General features: G+C 39.2%; 1 protein-coding gene across 1 annotated transcript in view; it reads left to right on the forward strand.

Annotated features, from left to right (window-relative positions):
• The first annotated feature begins 448 nt into the window (after positions 1–448).
• BPNT2 (3'(2'), 5'-bisphosphate nucleotidase 2) overlaps positions 449–18514 on the forward strand; it is a 29548-nt gene continuing 11482 nt past the window's right edge. The window contains exons 1-4 of the mRNA XM_063451373.1: positions 449–960; positions 5851–6013; positions 13597–13692; positions 14652–14813. Of these exons, the coding sequence (XP_063307443.1) occupies positions 595–960; positions 5851–6013; positions 13597–13692; positions 14652–14813 (787 nt within the window). The 5' untranslated portion in view covers positions 449–594. The remainder of the gene's footprint in view (positions 961–5850; positions 6014–13596; positions 13693–14651; positions 14814–18514) is intronic.

Raw genomic sequence — 18514 nt, forward strand, 5'->3', positions numbered from 1 at the left:
CTCTGTGTGTCAGTCTCTGTGTAGCTAGCTGAGTGCCAGGTGAATGGAGCTCTGTGTGTGTCAGTCTCTGTGTAGCTAGCTGGGTGCCAGGTGAATGGGGCTCTGTGTGTGTCAGTCTCTGTGTAGCTAGCTGGGTGCCAGGTGAATGGGGCTCTGTGTGTGTCAGTCTCTGTGTAGCTAGCTGGGTGCCAGGTGAATGGGGCTCTGTGTGTCAGTCTCTGTGTAGCTAGCTGGGTGCCAGGTGAATGGAGCTCTGTGTGTGTCAGTCTGTGTGTGTGTCAGTCTCTGTGTAGCTAGCTGAGTGCCAGGTGAATGGAGCTCTGTGTGTGTCAGTCTCTGTGTGTGTCAGTCTCTGTGTAGCTAGCTGAGGGCCAGGTGAATGGAGCTCTGTGTGTGTCAGTCTCTGGTGCCCACTCCTCTCCCCAATATGGCGGCTGACCCGGAAGTAGTCGTGGGCCGGTGTGAGTGTGGGCGCTGACACCGCTTTCCTGGGCACGCTGGTGGGAGGGCCGAGGCTGGCAGTGCGGAGTGCGGCAGGGCCCATGTAACGGGCTGCCAGGCGACGTGTCTGCAGGAGTGCCGGTGTCCGGAGCCATGGCGCCCATGGGGATCCGCCTGTCCCCTCTGGGGATCGGGGTGTTCTGCTTGCTGGGACTGGGGGTGCTCTACCACGTCTACTCGGGCTTCCTGACCAGCCGCATCTCCGCCTACCTGCTGGGGGACCGGCAGGAGCCTGCGGCCGCGGACACCATGGTGGAGCTGCGGGAGCTGCTGGCTGTGGCTGTGAGGGCGGCCGAGCTGGGAGGGGAGGAGGTGACCAGAGTCCGAAAAAGTAATCTCCTCAATGAGAAACAGAAAGGGAAGACCAAGGAGGGGGCAGACGATAAGATGACCAGGGGTGACACGCTGTCCAACAAGAAGATGTATCATCTCATTAAAAATGCCTTCCCTGGGGTCCAGGTGAGCATGGCATCATGCCAGCACTGAACATACATGTAATGAGCATGCTTCTGTATGTTTATAAACTCACTGAACATACATGCAATGAGTGCAGCATTGCTATCTACATGTCTGCTTCTGTATGTTTATAAACTCACTGAACATATATGTAATGCATATAGCTATGTTATCTACATGTCTGCTTCTGTATGTTTATAAACTCACTGAACATATATGTAATGAATGCAGCAGTGCTATCTACATGTCTGCTTATGTATGTTTATAAACTCACTGAACATGCATGTAAGTGACTGCAGCAATGTTTATAAACTCGATACTTTACCTATTCCTTTGGGGAGGCTATTTAGCAGACCAAGTGACCAGTGAGTTACAAATGTAAAGCCAAAATCGTTCAAATGCAGAAATGCACCATAGTGGCCAGCATATGTCACATCTGCTGCTCTCCTTAGATGCTCAGCCAGCCAGTTGACTGCTTTAGCTGTACATAAAACATGCAGATTATTTACTAAACTTTGAATAGTGTCACATTAAAATCAGAATGGAAAAAAAATAATAAAATAGTCAAGCTGTGACTACATGTCTTTTGGAGAATTTTTCCAGATTAAGTTGTCCCCCCCCCCCCCCCCCCCCCTAAATTTTGGCATTTTGGATTTTAATTTGGTACAATTTTTATTTTGGCGAATAGCCCCAATACCGGAACAACTCCATTTGCAATGGTTAACTGAGTGTGATAATTCCATGACATGAATTGTCACGTTGCTCCAATCACCACCCATAGCCACGTATTGCATGTGTGTTATGAAAACTATGTTTGCTGTGGGTGTTGATTATTAATCATGGTATTTATGTGTATGTGTAGAGCCTTATAATGTACAAAAAATGTTAATTCGGACAAATGACCAAAATTCCAACGAAATAGCAATGCAGTCGTGAATTCATATTTTCTTTGTGTATATTTGCAATACTAAGTTGCAAATTGCATCTGTTATGTGCCCATGGTTTGTGATAGATGCATGTGTAAGCAAATCAATATTAAGCCTGAGAAACTGAATAGCCCAAACACTTGCTAGAGGAATCAGAAAGCATTCTACATACCTGTGCACCATTCATGGGTATATAGTTTGTGTATATATGTATATATGTGTGTATATAATTATTATTAGTTTTTTTATTTTTTAAGGGACAGTCCAAACACCAAAATAGTTTTATTGTAACAAAGTGATTTTGAGATGTAGAATACTGCCACTGCAGGCTTGCAGATAACGAGTTTTGCAATGTAAATTCCTGTTGATGGCTGAATTTTAGACAACGACTTGGAGCTGCCAACACAATTTGATTCAATAATGGAATCTGTTTCATGTTCAGTGTCAGCATGCAAAGTATGCTGAAATTATTGCCTGTGTGGTGGAGATCCCATTGTCTGTTTTTTCTGCCCCCTAATTGTCTTGATATAAAACCAGGGGAGTGCACCGAGACTCTTGGTAACCTAACCTGAACACCCAGCTGTACTGTTTGTGTTGTTTAGTGTGTCACTATACCCTTACTTCCACCCATCTGACATACAGATTTCATATGAAAATAGCACTCTAAAAAGTCTGACAATTATTGTGAATAGCTAGTGTGTTAATGATGTGTCCCCACTTCTCTAGACTTTCATGGCCCAATATTTTCAGACACACATTAGTGAGTAGAAATTCAGCCCTGCTATTTGGATCATAAATAGAATGTCACAGTAGATAAGAACCATTCGGCCCATCTAGTCTGCCCAATTTTCTAAATACTTTCATTAGTCCCTGGCCTTATCTTACAGTAAGGATAGCCTTATGGCTATCCCACGCATGCTTAAACTCATTTACTGTGTTAAACTCTACCACTTCAGCTGGAAGGCTATTCCATGCATCCACTACCCTCTCAGTGAAGTAATACTTCCTGATATTATTTTTAAACCTTTGCCCCTCTGATTTAAAACTGTCCTCTTGTTGTTGTAGTTTTTCTTCTTTTAAATATAGTCTCCTCTTTTACGGTTTTGATTCCCTTTATGTATTTAAATGATTCTTTGATATCCTCCCTGTCTCGTCTTTCCTCCAAGCTATACATGTTAAGATCCTTTAACCTTTCCTTGTAAGTTTGATCCTGGAATCCATGAACCAGTTTAGTAGCCCTTCTATGAACTCCCTCTAAAGTATCAATATTCTTCTGGAGATACAGTTTCCAGTACTGCGTACAATACGCCAAGTGAGGGCTCACCAGTGTTCTGTACAATGGCATGAGCACTTCCCTCTTTCTACTGCTAATACCTCTCCCTACAACCAAGCATTCTGCTAGCATTTCCTGCTGCTCTATTACATTGTCTGCCTACCTTAAGTCATCTGAAATAATCACCCCTAAATCCCTTTCCTCGGATGTTGAGGTTAGGACTCTATCAAATATTCTCTGCTCTGCCCTTGGGTTTTACGTCCAAGATGCATTGTACTTATCCACAATAAATGTCAGTTGCCACAATTCTGACCATTTTTCTAGTTTACCTAAATCATTTTCCATGTGGCTTATCCCTCATGGAACATCAACCCTGTTACAAATGTTAGTGTCATCAGCAAAAAGACATACCTTACCATCAAGACCTTCTGCTATATCAATAATAAAAATATTAAAGAGAATGGGTCCAAGTACAGATCTCTGAGGTACCCCACTGGTGACAAGCCCATGCTTCGAATACACTCCATTGATTACCCCTCTGTTGCCTGTCACTCAGCCATTGCCTTGACCATTCAACAATATTGGAATCCAAACTCAAAGATTGCAGTTTATTGATAAGCCTTCTATGTGCAACAGTGTCAAAAGCCTTTCTGAAATCTAGGTAAGCAATGTCTACTGCATCACCCTGATCTATTATTTTAGTTACCCAATCACAAAAATCAATAAGATTAGTTTTGCATGATCTCCCTGAAGTAAACCCATGTTGCCTCTGATCTTGAAATCCATGTGACTTTAGATGTTCAACAATCCTATCCTTTAACATGGTTTCCATTACTTTCCTCACTACTGAAGTAAGGCTTACTGGCCTAAAGTTGCCCGACTCTTTCCTACTACCTTTCTTATGAATGGGCACACCATTCGCTAACTTCCAATCTTCTGCGACTACTCCTGTTAACAATGATTGGTTTAAATAAATCTGTTAATGTTTTTGCTAGTACACCACTAAGCTCTTTTAATAACTTTGGGTATATTCCATCAGGTCCCACTGACTTATTTGTCTTTACTTTTGACAGTTGAAATAGAACCGCTTCCTCTCTAAACTCGCATGTAACAAATGATTCCTTTGTCCTTTTTCCTAACTGAGGCCCCTTTCCTTAATTTTCATCTGTAAATACTGAACAAAAATATTAATTGAGGCAGTCACCTAGACCTTTATCCTCTTCTACATACCTTCCTTTCTTTTGTTTTTAATGTAACTTATCCTTGTTTTACTTTTTTTTTTTTTCCTCATTTATGTATCTAAAAAATGTTTTTTCCCCTTTTTTTTTTTTACTGACTGTGCTATTTTCTCTTCTGTGTATGATTTGGAAGCTCTTATAACTTGCTTAGCCTCTTTCTGCCTAATCTTATGGATCATTGTCTTCCTCACTGTTTTTTTTTTTTTATATAATTACTAAATGCTAACTTTTAGTTTTTTAATATTTTGGCCACTTCTGCGGAGTACCACAGTGGTTTCTTGAATTTTTTTGCTTTTACTGACAAGCCTAATGCCATTTTCTGTTGCCTTCAGCAGTGCAACTTTTAAATAATCCAATTTCTCATGGACTCCATTTAAACTGTTCCAGTCTGATAAGGACTCCTTTACGCATATTCTAATTTTAAAAAACTTTTGTTTTTGTGTGGTGTGACTGTCACTTATCTTGTATTAAACCTCACTGACTGATGATCACTGGATCCTAAACTTTCACCTACAGTAATATCTGATACCAAATCTCCATTTGTTAACACTAAATCTAGTATGGCCTCTTTACGAGTTGGTTCCTCAATTACTTGTTTTAGAGACAATCCCAGCAGGGAGTTTAGAATATGTGTGCTCCTGGCACAAGCAGCTATTTTGTTTTTCTAATTCACATCAGGAAGATTAAAGTCACCCATGATGATAACTTCCCCCTTCATTGTCATTTTAGCTATTTCATCAACTAGTAGATTATCTAACTCTTCTATTTGTCCAGGGGGTCTGTAAACAACACCTACACGAGTTACTGTGTGATTACCAAATTCTAACGTAACCCAAACGGACTCAATGTGCGCCTAACTAACTTTTATTAGGCTAGATTTTATGCTATCCTTTACATACAGGGGCACCCATCCCCCTTGCTTGCCTTCCCTGTGTTTTCTATATAAAGAGTACCCTGGTATTGCTATATCCCAGTCATTTGTCTCATGATGCTATGTCTCAGTAACAGTCCCTATATCTACATTCTCAGTTGCCATTATTGCCACAAGTTCATCGATCTTATTCCCTAAACTGCAAGCATTTGTAGATATGAATCTAAGCTTATCATTTTTTTAACACACTTGCAACAGGCACCTTCTGTCATTGTTTTGGGGGGAAATTGGATTTATGTTTTATCACCCTTTTGCCCCCCTACCCCCTCCTAATCCTAGCAAAACCTCTGAACTGCTCACTGAGAACATTTGTTCCCTTTTGAGAAAGATGTCTGTGAGGATTCTTATCACATATGAGTTGTAAAAAATCACTGAATTTTAAAACAAAATAAAAATGTTTTGCTTTTGAAAGTGCAAAGGGACCGAGTGACTCCTTAGCATCCCTTCCCCTCCCCTCCCCATATCGCTTATTCCCTATTTCTCCTTCTCATGTCATATCCAATTACTGGCCTTGTTTTTTTACAGGTGAACACCGAAGAGGCGATTGAAGCTGATGATGAGGATTCTGTTTCGTGGAATCATGATATTCCTGCAGAAATAAAGGAGATCATCCGAAATCCAAGCCCAGTATCCACTGATAGCATTACTATTTGGATAGATCCTCTGGATGCAACATATGAATATACAGGTAAACGTTCTAGGCAACATAAACATTTCTACATGCACACGGACTGATATGTACACTGATGAAGGAAGAGGTTGGTCACGCATTGTATTAGCTACATGAGTAACTGTATTAATAGAAGGCATGAAATGGGGATGATATTAAAAGATAGGTCAGCTGCATGTGCAGTCAAACCATTAAAGGGACATATACTACTACATAATAGCTTAAAGGACCACTCTAGGCACCCAGACCACTTCAGCTTAATGAAGTGGTCTGGGTGCCAGGTCCAGCTAGGGTTAACTAATTTTTTTATAAACATAGCAGTTTCAGAGAAACTGCTATGTTTATCAATTAGTTAAGCCTTCCCCTTTTTCCTCTAGTGGCTGTCTCACTGACAGCCACTAGAGGCGCTTGCGTGCTTCTCACTGTGAAAATCACAGTGAGAGCACGCAAGCGTCCATAGGAAAGCATTATGAATGCTTTCCTATGCGACCGGCTGAATGCGCGCGCAGCTCTTGCCGCGCGTGCGCATTCAGCCGACGGGGAGGAACGGAGGCGGAGAGGAGGAGAAGAGCTCTCCGCCCAGCGCTGGAAAAAGGTAAGTTTTAACCCTTTTCCCCTTTCCAGAGCCGGGCGGGAGGGGGACCCTGAGGGTGGGGGCACCCTCAGGGCACTCTAGTGCCAGGAAAACGAGTATGCTTTCCTGGCACTAGAGTGGTCCTTTAATGTAGTAGTATTTGTGCCTAGATGCTGCCCCTGAACCCCAGATCTAACCACGGCCATTTTATTTCTCAATCACAATGCTTCTAATGACTGTCAGTCAAAAAGGTATAGTTACATCGGCTGAAAAAAAGAGTGACAGCCTTTCTCACATCTGTTTTCCGGTTGATCTAAAAGAAAGCAAGAACCCAGTTTGTCAGCGTTTTCCAATTTTGCAACAAAAAAAAAATCCTTCTTGACCCAGGAACGACAGATCTCTCCTTGGATCAAAAAACCTGTTACCACACTTAATACAAATTATATCCATGAATATCATACTTTTTGAAAAAATTTACCCAGTTTTTGTTTAAATATCTGTACAGACTCTGATAAAACCACATATTCAGGCAGAGAATTCCACATCCTTATTGATCTTACTTTACCCTTTACTTTGCCTTAGACTCTATCTCCTTTTATTTTAGTCTGAATGAGTGACTTTAAATAAATTGGGAGAAAAAAACATCACATCAGTTATTTGCTATGACAATGATACAATAATTGATGGGATCTACACCAACAACACATTGGATCTTTACTTTGTGAATAATTTTCTAAAGTCCAAATGGTCGTAACTGTACTGAATGGAAAGATTTAGGCAAACCTATCCAAGGTGTGTTCATGTCCTGCGCAAAGCTGTTATTTGTAATTCAGAGTTCAGTAAATAAACCTCTTTGTTCCTACCTGAAGTAACATTAAAACATTGCGCAAGAATGAAAGTAACTAGGCGCTCCAACACTCCGTTTTACATTATATAACTCTTATGTTATGTAACTGAGTAAAACATAAGTCTACAGCGTATTTATAATTGTTTCTTAACATGTTAATTAGTTGTTGTAGAGGTAAATATTTTCTGCAGTGGTGGCACCTAAAAAATATTTTAAGAAACACTCTGAGGACCATTACCACTACAGTTTGTTGTAGTGGTTATGGTGACAAAAGTGCCCTGATACCCCACCAATAACCAAGTAGTTGGACCGTTTCTGAACCGTTTTACTTCTTACCTGGGTTTTTGTTGACGCCACTCTCCATTTGAATGATGGAGAGCCTCAAATTCTTTGTCTGAGCTAAGCTCTGCAGTGCTGTTTATTGGCTGAAAGCAATAAACCGATTTTTATTGTATTTCACAAGCTATGTTACATATGATGGGGGGAAAAAAACACATTATAAACATACAAGATAAACAAACTTCTAATGGAGGGTCTTTCTTATTATGCACAATTGTATCAAATTGATACTCTCAACCTTGATTAAGAACTAAAAAAAGCAAATTTAACAATACCAGGATTATTTATTTAAAATATGTGCAAAACATTTACAGATTCTGTGTGTGTGTGTGTGTGTGTGTGTATATATATATGTGTGTGTATATATATATATATCTATCTATCTCTATATCCCCATCCAACTACCGCCCTATCTCGCTACTGCCATTTGCCTCCAAGATCCTCGAGAGAGTTGTGTACACCAGACTGACTGACTGACTTTCTCGAAACCAACTCTCTGCTTGACCCCCTTCAGTCTGGATTCCGGGCTGGTCATTCTGTCGAAACGGCTGTAATCAAATATCCAACGATTTAATTGCTGCTAAATCGCGTGGCCATTACTCTATCCTAATTCTCCTTGATCTTTCTGCTGCCTTTGACACTGTTGATCATCAACATCTTCTTCGCATTCTCTGTAATTTTGGTTTATGGGATACTGCTCTCTCCTGGTGCTCCTCCTACCTCTCCCAGTGCTCTTTGTGTTTCTTTCTCTAACTCTGCCTCTTCCCCCCCCCAACCACTCTCTGTCGGCATCCCCCAAAGTTCTGTCCTTGGTCCCCTACTATTCTCTATCTACACTGCCTCCCTTGGTAAACTCATCAGCTCCTTTGGCTTCCGTTATCATTTCTATGCGGATGACACGCAAATCTACCTGTCCTCTCCTGATCTCTCTCCGCCCATCTTGACTTGTGTCTCTGACTGCCTCTCTTCGATTTCCAAATGGATGGCTGCTCACTTCCTTAAACTTAACCTGTCCAAAACCGAACTTCTGGTCTTTCCTCCCTCAAGTGTTACTACTCCCGTGTCTGTCTCACTCCAAGTCAATTGCGCTACCATCACCTCTACCTCGCAGGCTTGCTGCCTGAGTGTTCTTTTTGACTCCAACCTCTCCTTAACCCCTTATGTCCAATCAGTCGCCAAATCCTGACGCTTCCATCTCAAAAACATAGCGCGCATCGGCCCCTATTTAACCCTGGATGCGGCTAAGGTGCTGGTCCATGCTCTTGTTCTCTCTTGCCTGGATTACTGCAATACTCTTCTCAGTGGTCTTGCGTGTTCCCAGATTGCACCGCTGCAATCTATAATGAATGCGGCGGCGAGGCTCATTTTCCTGTCTGCCCGCACCTCTCACGCCTCCCCGCTCTGTCAGTCCCTGCATTGGCTTCCAGTTAGATATAGGGCTCAATTTAAAATTCTGGTGCTTGCTTACAATTCCCTACATAATGCTGCTCCAACCTACCTATCCTCCCTAATAACCAAGTATGTCCCGGCAAGGCCCCTACGCTCTGCCAAAGACCTACGTATATCCTCTGTCCGTACTCCCACCTCTAACGCTCGCCTCCAAGACTTTTTCAGGGCTGCACCTCTTCTGTGGAACTCCCTTCCCTTCTCCGTAAGAATTTCACCCAGTCTCCACTCATTCAAAAAAATCATTTGAAAACTCACTTCAAGAAAGCATATCAATCCCCCACCCTCCATAACTCCTCTCCTGCAACTGTCAAAAATTACCTACTAAGCCCTACTAAGCCCTCAATGAATACTTTTCTTACAACCTACTTCTTACTCTTTGTGTCACTATACCCCACTCCCTCTAGAATGTAAGCTCATGGAGCAGGGCCCTCCACCCCTCTGTTCCTGTACGTCCAGTTGTCTGGTTACAATTACATGTCTGTTAGTCCACCCATTGTACAGCGCTACAAAATCTGATGGCGCTATATAAATGATTAAAATAATGTGTGTGTGTGTGTGTGTGTGTGTGTATATATATATATATATATTAGTAACAAATCTTGTACTCCACTCAAAAAACTAATATAACGCCCGGTGCTTGTCCAGACAAAAACACAAAAAAATCTTTAAGGATAGCACTCAAAGGACTTTATATAAAATAAAACTTTTATTTACCTTCTAAATAAAAACGGTCAACGTTTCAGCTTGATCCCTTCAAGCTTTCCTCAGGACACACTGTGCACAAAAAATATCCCAACATATAAAGCATAAAACTTAAGACTTACTCACCCCCACCTGTGTAATATCCGACTCCCAGGACGCCTGGACCGAGACTGCCACAGGCTGCCCGACGCGAGTCTGCAGCCACGTGGTGTCACGCTCGATAACGCAGCCAGGGGTTGGTGCCATAGTAGAAACCTGGGTATACAAACAATTATAAATATAAAAATACATAAAAGCAACCATACTAGCTGCTTCACAGCAGGAGAACAAAAGCTGTGTATATACTTTCTATTAATCTCAATCGGCATAATGACAATCAGAATTATAAACATACTTTCTGCATAGCGATCTATTTGAATTGGAAACAAACCTAGGAGCAACTTGCATATTGGAATTTAACTTTACAATGATCTTACTATAAATCAAGACTCATGATAAAGAGGACATCGTGTTTAGACTTCCCTAAAGGTATAAACAGAATTCCAACTCCTATTTACATAATCCATCAACTTTCTTTATCTAAAACAATAGAGTACTGTATATTTATGAATAAGTATATTGAGGCAACGACCAATTCCAATTACATTGTAACCATGGACATAAACAAAAAATAGGTAGAATATAAATATCAATCCTCCATACGGAATTGCCAGGGGATATACACTGGACCTCAACTCCCTATTCCATGATCCATCCACTTAAAAATAGTGGAGTGTTACTATAACAATGCTTAAGACTAATCATACAAAAAATAGTAATGCTACTGAAACTGGGCGTAGATATAATAAATTACATAAACACCATTAGAATAGTAAATAATGGGAACCCTATTCTACATTCAATAGGCGGCTAGTAGAATTATTTTTAAAGGCTAGCCCAAATAAATTTACATTATTAAGTGAATCAAAACGGAGCCTAAACCCACAAAGAACCATTTGGTCACATATTCTCACTAAACATTGGACCTAACTAGTCCAATCACAATAATTTCCCAATGCTCAGAATTTTGCTTTATATGTTGGGATATTTTTTGTGCACAGTGTGTCCTGAGGAAAGCTTGAGGGGATCAAGCTGAAATGTTGACCGTTTTTATTTAGAAGCTAAATAAAAGTTATATTTTATATAAAGTCCTTGGAGTGCTGTATTCCTGTCACTACCGATCCCTCTGCCTCACCCCTCCTCCTAGGTAAATAAAGACCCTTTATTTGCTTACCTTATCCGTTGGCGCTGGGTCAAAGCTCCGTCTCCTCCAACGTCCCGCGGCGAGCGAAGGCCGCGAGTGCACTAGAGCCCCCCCCATAGGAAAGCATTGAATCAATGCTTTCCTAAAGGGGAAAAATCTGATGCTGATGTCCTCATGCAGAGCGTGAGGGCGCCCAGCGTCAGAGAACAGACCAAAAGTATGTTAAGTTTCCGGAAGTGCCCCTAGTGGCTGTCTGTTAGACAGCCACAGAGGGAAGACTTAGAGCTGCAATGTAAACGATGTTCAAAAGGACACAGCACCCATACCAGTTAAATGAGCAGTGTCCCTTTAAGTTTTGGCTAGTAGCATAGGACTTTAATATTTAATCTGAGTTATAAGGTGCTCGCAATTTTTTTTGTCCTTTGACTGCTTCTGTAGGCAAAGAAAAACAATTCAAGTCTGCAGAAGCACATGATAAAACAAACAAAAAAAGATTTCTCAGCAATTCATTTTGGGCATTTAAGCACATGAAGGAACTTTAGCAGTGACAGGGTTGTTTACTGAAGTGAGAATTCAAGGTGATTTAAAATTTAAAATCAAATTAGCCAAACTGGAAAAAATGTCTAAGTCAACTATGCTTCTAGTTCTGCTATTCTGATCTTAAATTTGAAAATCACTTTGAATTCTCACCCTGTGAGTATTTTTGTGAATAAATTCACACCTGAAAGTATTTAAAGCAGCCATGAATCCTGTTTTATGGTACTGATTCTGTTTAGTAGCTTTTAAAGGGACACTGTAGTCACCAGAACAAATACAGCTTAATGTCCTGAGAAAAGGAAGTGTTCACATTGCTGCCCATGGCACCTCCAGTGGCAGTCACTCAGGCGGCTGCCAGAAGCACTTCCTGGGTCAATGCTGCAGAACGTGTAGCACTGACGTTAAACGTCTTTACATTCTGAATGGAGGCACTGAACTTTTCCCATAGAGATGCATTAATTCCATGCATCTCTATAAGGAGATGCTGATTGGCCATTAATTATGGCAGATTCCTTTTAAGGAATACTTTTTATCTGCCTTTCCAAGCCCAATTACTGATTTTAGACACACAATGTACTTATTATCGAAAACTTGTTATTAGATTACATAAACAAAACCTTTTTTGTCCCTTATTACATTTTCTAACCACCCAACAATGATTGATTTATTTTCAGTTATTTGTTAAAAAATAGAGTATACAAGTCAAATGTTCTGGTAGCTTCTTGTCTGGCGAATAACATACTAAAATATGAAAACAGGTTTCTACTGTAAAAATGCAAAAACTGTTGAAGTGCCCTAAGTTATAACATAAGTTAAAATAGTACAAATGACTCATGCTTGGCTATTCATTCCTCTGTAGCATTAAAATTCTAGGAATGATGGAAATATGTTTATTTTTTTTAGTCATCCCTTTCAGTTCATCAGAGATGGGCAAGCTCTAAGGTCAAATCTAAGGAGATGGCGTTTGTGTGTCATATTCTAAATAGTTGATGTGAACATGCAACCAATTACAGGTGCACACACTTACAAACAAGTAGACAATAACCAATATCTACACCCACGCAAAGACCGTTTATCTATCTTTCTAATTTCCTTTTACTACTTGCATACAACTACTTACAACTCAGATGCATACACACTTACAAGTTAAATATTCACACTCACGCACTACCTTTCAAGCTGCTGATTATCACTCTGTAAGAATAAAGGCTAAGAGGCGCTTAGGCTGTATATTACAGGGTGACACGCTCCCCAAGTTTTGAAGATAAACCGAGATAATGTGTGCGTTATGGGGTGACATGCTCCCATATTGGCCTTTTTGCCAGTGATGTGGGACACTGTGTTATGGGGTATCATGCTCCAACGTTTGTCCTCAGACTCTTTCCTGCCTTTCTCTTAGTAATACTCTTAGATTCCCATTGTACAGTGCTACGGAATTTGCTGGCGCTATAGAAATAATAAAATAACTGTTACCCAACCACCCCCTTTGTGTTACTCACAGCATCCACCGTCAGTATTGCTGTCTGACTCCCCCCCCCCCCCCCCCACCTTTACTCCTGTACGTTCTCCCTCCCACTCTCTCAGGATTTAGCACAGACCACCCTCACTCACATCCATGAGTACTCTCCTGGATGCTGCTGTCTCTCTTTTCTAATATGTTGCTCCCACATAGACTAGCCCACCACTGGGCTTCCAACTCTGTTTTCTTTATCATTGCTCTCTATTGTCCCTAATACTGGAGATTGCTCACACAGCAAATTCCCATTGCTTTGCATGCAGTGTGCCCATGGTTTCCTAGCTGTAGTATTTGCTCTGGGTCTTCCACCCTAGATCCTCCACAGCTGTCTGTAAATCTGTCTTTAGATTTGTTTTTCTATTTTATGTTTTAAGTGAATTTATTATCTTTTCAGAGAATCTTGTTCATTATGTCACTACAATGGTGTGCGTTGCTGTAAATGGGAAGCCAGTTATCGGTGTAATACACAAACCGTTCACAGGCTATACTGGTGAGTAACTTTTTTGTTTTTATTTCGTTTTTTATAAATTAGTTCTATCTATAGAAAAAATGCTTTTGGAAAGAGTCTGTCATGTATGAGTGCTAGATGATAACCTGGTTAGAATGTAGCACACCTTATGCCTTTTGTTGAGCGGGAAGTTAAAGAGAGGAAATGTTCAACCTTGGGAATTTATAATGAAGGATTATAAAATGGGGGTACAAGGAGAGTTTAAATTAACTTAATATCATGCAGGGAGGAAATGAAGAATGCAAAATTTGTAGCTAATTATGGAAAAGTGATAGATTGGATCACCTCTGTCATTATGGAAAGTATTGGGGGTTGTAACAGGAGTATTTGAGTGGCGCAGGTAAGTTTATGTAAGGATATTTGGGTTCTGTCTATCAAGGCATTTTGTTTTCTGTTACAATCCTGGGACATCATTTGACAATCAAATTCCTTCAGCAGATGCCACTTTTGGTTTTAGTTTACTCTTCTGATGGTACTTGTCTTTGCACTGTAAACTCTGACTCATGTATTAGATGCAAATATTCAATCAATCACTTTGTATAATGTATATTACAAGTGAATTTTCTTTCTAGATCACAAAGGTGTGCAAGATTGTAGGCGGCAGATGGTAGTATTACTGTCCTAATAATGGTAGCCACCCATGTAGAGCATATTATCACCATTGCTTTTATGTCTAATTTGATGTAAGGCAACAGGATTGTGTTCATTTTTTTAATTTATTTTTTAGTAAAAGGCAGAGGTTTGTGTTTAGCTTAACTGAGAAAACCTGCATAATTTTTTTTTTTTCTTAATAATTCGATAAGCATTTGTAGGAGACTCAATGTCATCTTTTGTTAACAGACTGCCTATTTATTTTTGCGAAAGTCAGTGTTGGATATTACATAACAAATATTTCACTCTTTTCCTTGATTATGTTCATTGTGATTCCTCTCATTCCTCAGCTTGGGCGATGGTAAATGGTGGCTCAAACATACTAAGACGTAGGTCGTATAACCTGCAAACTCCAACCATCATTGTGTCCCGTTCTCATTCTGGGGTGGTGAAAGAAGTAACCCGTGAAACATTTGGTAACAAGACCGAAATAATTTCTGCCGGAGGATCAGGTATGACATTCACATAGAAACCTGACTTACTAAAGCCAATAATTTGTTCTTTAGCAATGCAACGTTTTATCTGTATATGTTCATGTGTTTCTGTGTGTATGTAGAGCAGCAAAACCTGTCTGTGCAGAAAACTGAACATTTGATCCCCAGGGGGAAAGCAACATGTTTGTTCTTGATAATTGCTACTTTGGTCACTGGAAGTTTTGTTTTTGTAGGGTATGCCGATCCATTATCTACTGTGTATTGGGAAATCCATTCACTGTTCATCGTTTCTGTAGCACATAAACACATTTATATTTATATTAAATGTATACATATACACTAAATTACTTTAACTGATGTAACTGGTTCCAACTCATTGATGTTATGGTTATTATATGCTAGATTTCTGTATACGGCTATATTGCCCCAACTACAAATATATATATATTTAAGCTAAAGTGCAATTTCTTCAAATGATTTAGAATCCTAGTTTCCCCTTTAAACATTTTTGCTATGCTAGCATTTAATATTCTCCCCCTTATTTCTGTCCCTATCCTTTAATGTTCTAGGCCTTCTCACCTGACCTTCCTTCAATGCTTTTCCCCCTAATTTGCACCCTTTTATAGCAGTTTTCCTTGTCTTTCCTTTCTATTTCCCCAGCATACCCCAAGAGCGTTATGGTGGGGAAGAATGATCTAAGTATATATATATATATATATATATATATATATATATATACACACACACACACATACACTGTCTAGGTGTATTTTACTATTAATATATATATATATATAAAATTACACGTAGACTGATACTGATTAAATATATATATAATTATTGTTATGTATATATTTATATATAATATAAAAAAATAAATGTAAATACGTTAAATAAAATTAAAAAAATAATTAAAAATCAATAAATAAAAAATATATAAATGTGTTATTTCGTTCTAACTGTATTGTGATATTAATATATATATATATATATATATATATAATATATATCAAAATACATGTAAAACTAAATAATATATATAGCTGTATACATAAATATATTCGGATATATCCCTATATATATATATATATATATATATATAGATACACACACGTGTATATATGTATATATAATATTTTTACATAATTAGGTATCTTAATTAATTACAATGGGACCTGCCTGACAACCCATGCCGAAAGTATAGGGAATTTAATTTGCTAGCACTATATTTAACCCTATAACTTTCCAAAACACCATAAAACCTGTACATGGGGGGTACTGTTTTACTCGGGAGACTTCGCTGAACACACATATTAGTGTTTCAAAACAGTAAAATGTATTACAACGATGATATCGCCAGTAAAACTGACGTTTTTTGCATTTTTCACGCACAAACAGCACTTACACGGACGATATTATTGCTGTGATACTTTTTACTGTTTTAAAACACAAATATTTGTTTTCAGAGAAGTCTCCCGAGTACAACAGTACCCCTCATGTATAGGTTTTATGGTGTTTTCAAAAGTTACAGTGTCAAATATAAGGCTTGTGTTTCATTTTTTTTCACATTGAAATTCGCCAGATTGGTTACGTTGCCTTTGAGACCCTATGGTAGCCCAAGAATGAAAATTACCCCTATGATGGCATACCATTTGCAATAGTAGACAACCCAAGGTATTGCAAACGGGGTATGTCCAGTCTTTTTTAGTAGCCACTAAAAAAAAACTGGACCTACCCCATTTGCAATACCTTGGGTTGTCTACTATTGCAAATGGCATTCCATTATAGGTGTAAATTTAATTCCTGGGCTACTATACAGTCTCAAAGGCAACGTAACCAATCTGGCGAATTTCAATTTCAAATGTAACGTGCTATATTTGACCCTGTAACTTCACAAAACACCATAAAACCTGTACATAGGGGGTACTGTTTTACATGTGAGACTTTGCTGAATACAAATATGTGTATTTTATTGCAGTAAAAGCAAACAGTATTATCACATTGACAGTTAAAATGTCATGTAGAACTAAAAAAAAACACATTTTCTTATTTTCTCCCATTTTTTTCATATTAAATTATGTTTCATAGCTAAATACCATGATATTAAATGAAAGTCCTGTTTCCCCTGAATAAAATGATATATAATAAGGGTGGGTGCATTTAATATGAAAGAAGTGAATTACGGTTGGACAGACATATAGCGCAAACGCCAGGTTTTGTTTACGTTTTGTTTTGTTCACAACGTGTACATTTGGCTCAGTCCTTAAGGGGTTAAGTAAAGATTACTAAGAATTAGTAAATTCTGCCCATACTTGCTATATCGCGAGTAGGGACATGTCTACTAAACAGTGAGCAAAAAAACCTGTTTATAAAACAAAACAAAAGAACACCCTAGTGTCTCCCCACTCATGCCGCGCGAGTGGTGGCTATTAAACTGAAGGGGGGACCTATTGCACTCCCCCTGGCCCCCACCCATGAACGGCGGGGGATGGTGGCCCTAAATGACAATGGGGGGGACCTATCGTGGGGGTGGGGTTATTTTTACAACAGTGAGCACCCACAGGCTGCTCACTGTTTAGTAGACATGCCCCATACTCGCGGCATTGCGAGTAGGGGCATTTGGGAGATTTCAGTCTCTCTTATGCTTATATGGGGGATCATATTGACCCCCATAGAGTAAGGAAGGAAATGGGGGGGGGGCCTTAGGAAGTGGCGGGGAGCACAGCTATTACTATTATGTTTCCGACCACAAATAAATATTTCCATATATATATATATATATATATATATATATATATATATATATATATATATATATGTATGGAAATCCAAATGTATGGCTGCACTCACGGTTTAAAAGTCCAAAGTTTAATGAAAAAACGATTTAAAACATCAAAAGATCAACGTTTCAGTCATGTAAGACTTTCATCAGGATCATGAATGTACACTGACATAGAAGCTGTTTATATACATGATAACATTGATCCAATTAAGCAAATTAAGCGAATTACCAAATTAAGAAAATAGCTTACCCTCAGTGTAAAACCGCCGTGTTGCCGGCGTCCCTTGGTGCCCAGTGCGCATATTCCCGACAAGATCCACCCCCTCTAGTGACGTCACCACGTGATGACGTATGCCGTTCGTCGCCATAGAGACGAGAATAACTAGAGCGTCGCTATGGAAATAGATAAACAGAACGGCTAAGCTAATCGTGCGGTTAGAAAGTGCACCGTGTGAAGTAAAAAAAGCTATGGATGTGGACAAAAGTTGATATACGAAGTGTTTGTGTTGTAGTGTGTGTCAGCCATAAACTATAACTGGCTGAAACTGTAGAGTGATAGTCTGATGGGCATATTTATAACTATGAGCCAATGTACAGTGTAAAGTATGTACTGTAAAAATGTGCAAGATTAATAATATAGTGTCATATAAGAAGGCTATACAGTCTTTACAATCAATGTGCAAATGCCTAACGTGCCAAAGTGCCTTAGCAAAAATATTAAAGTGCTATACATGAACTTAAAGTGACATGAGACTAATAAAGTGCAAAAAATATATAGATCATTTGCTTGTAAATTATTGACAAAGGATAATTAAAAAATATTTTAAAAAGACTAATCACATATACTTTAAATAACATAACATTAACATAATGTCTTCATATTCATTAATCATGATGTGACACATTAATTTCATAATGCTCAAAAATAGCATGATGA

Source organism: Pelobates fuscus, chromosome 4, assembly GCF_036172605.1.
Source record: "Pelobates fuscus isolate aPelFus1 chromosome 4, aPelFus1.pri, whole genome shotgun sequence".
Classification (NCBI taxonomy): domain Eukaryota; kingdom Metazoa; phylum Chordata; class Amphibia; order Anura; family Pelobatidae; genus Pelobates; species Pelobates fuscus.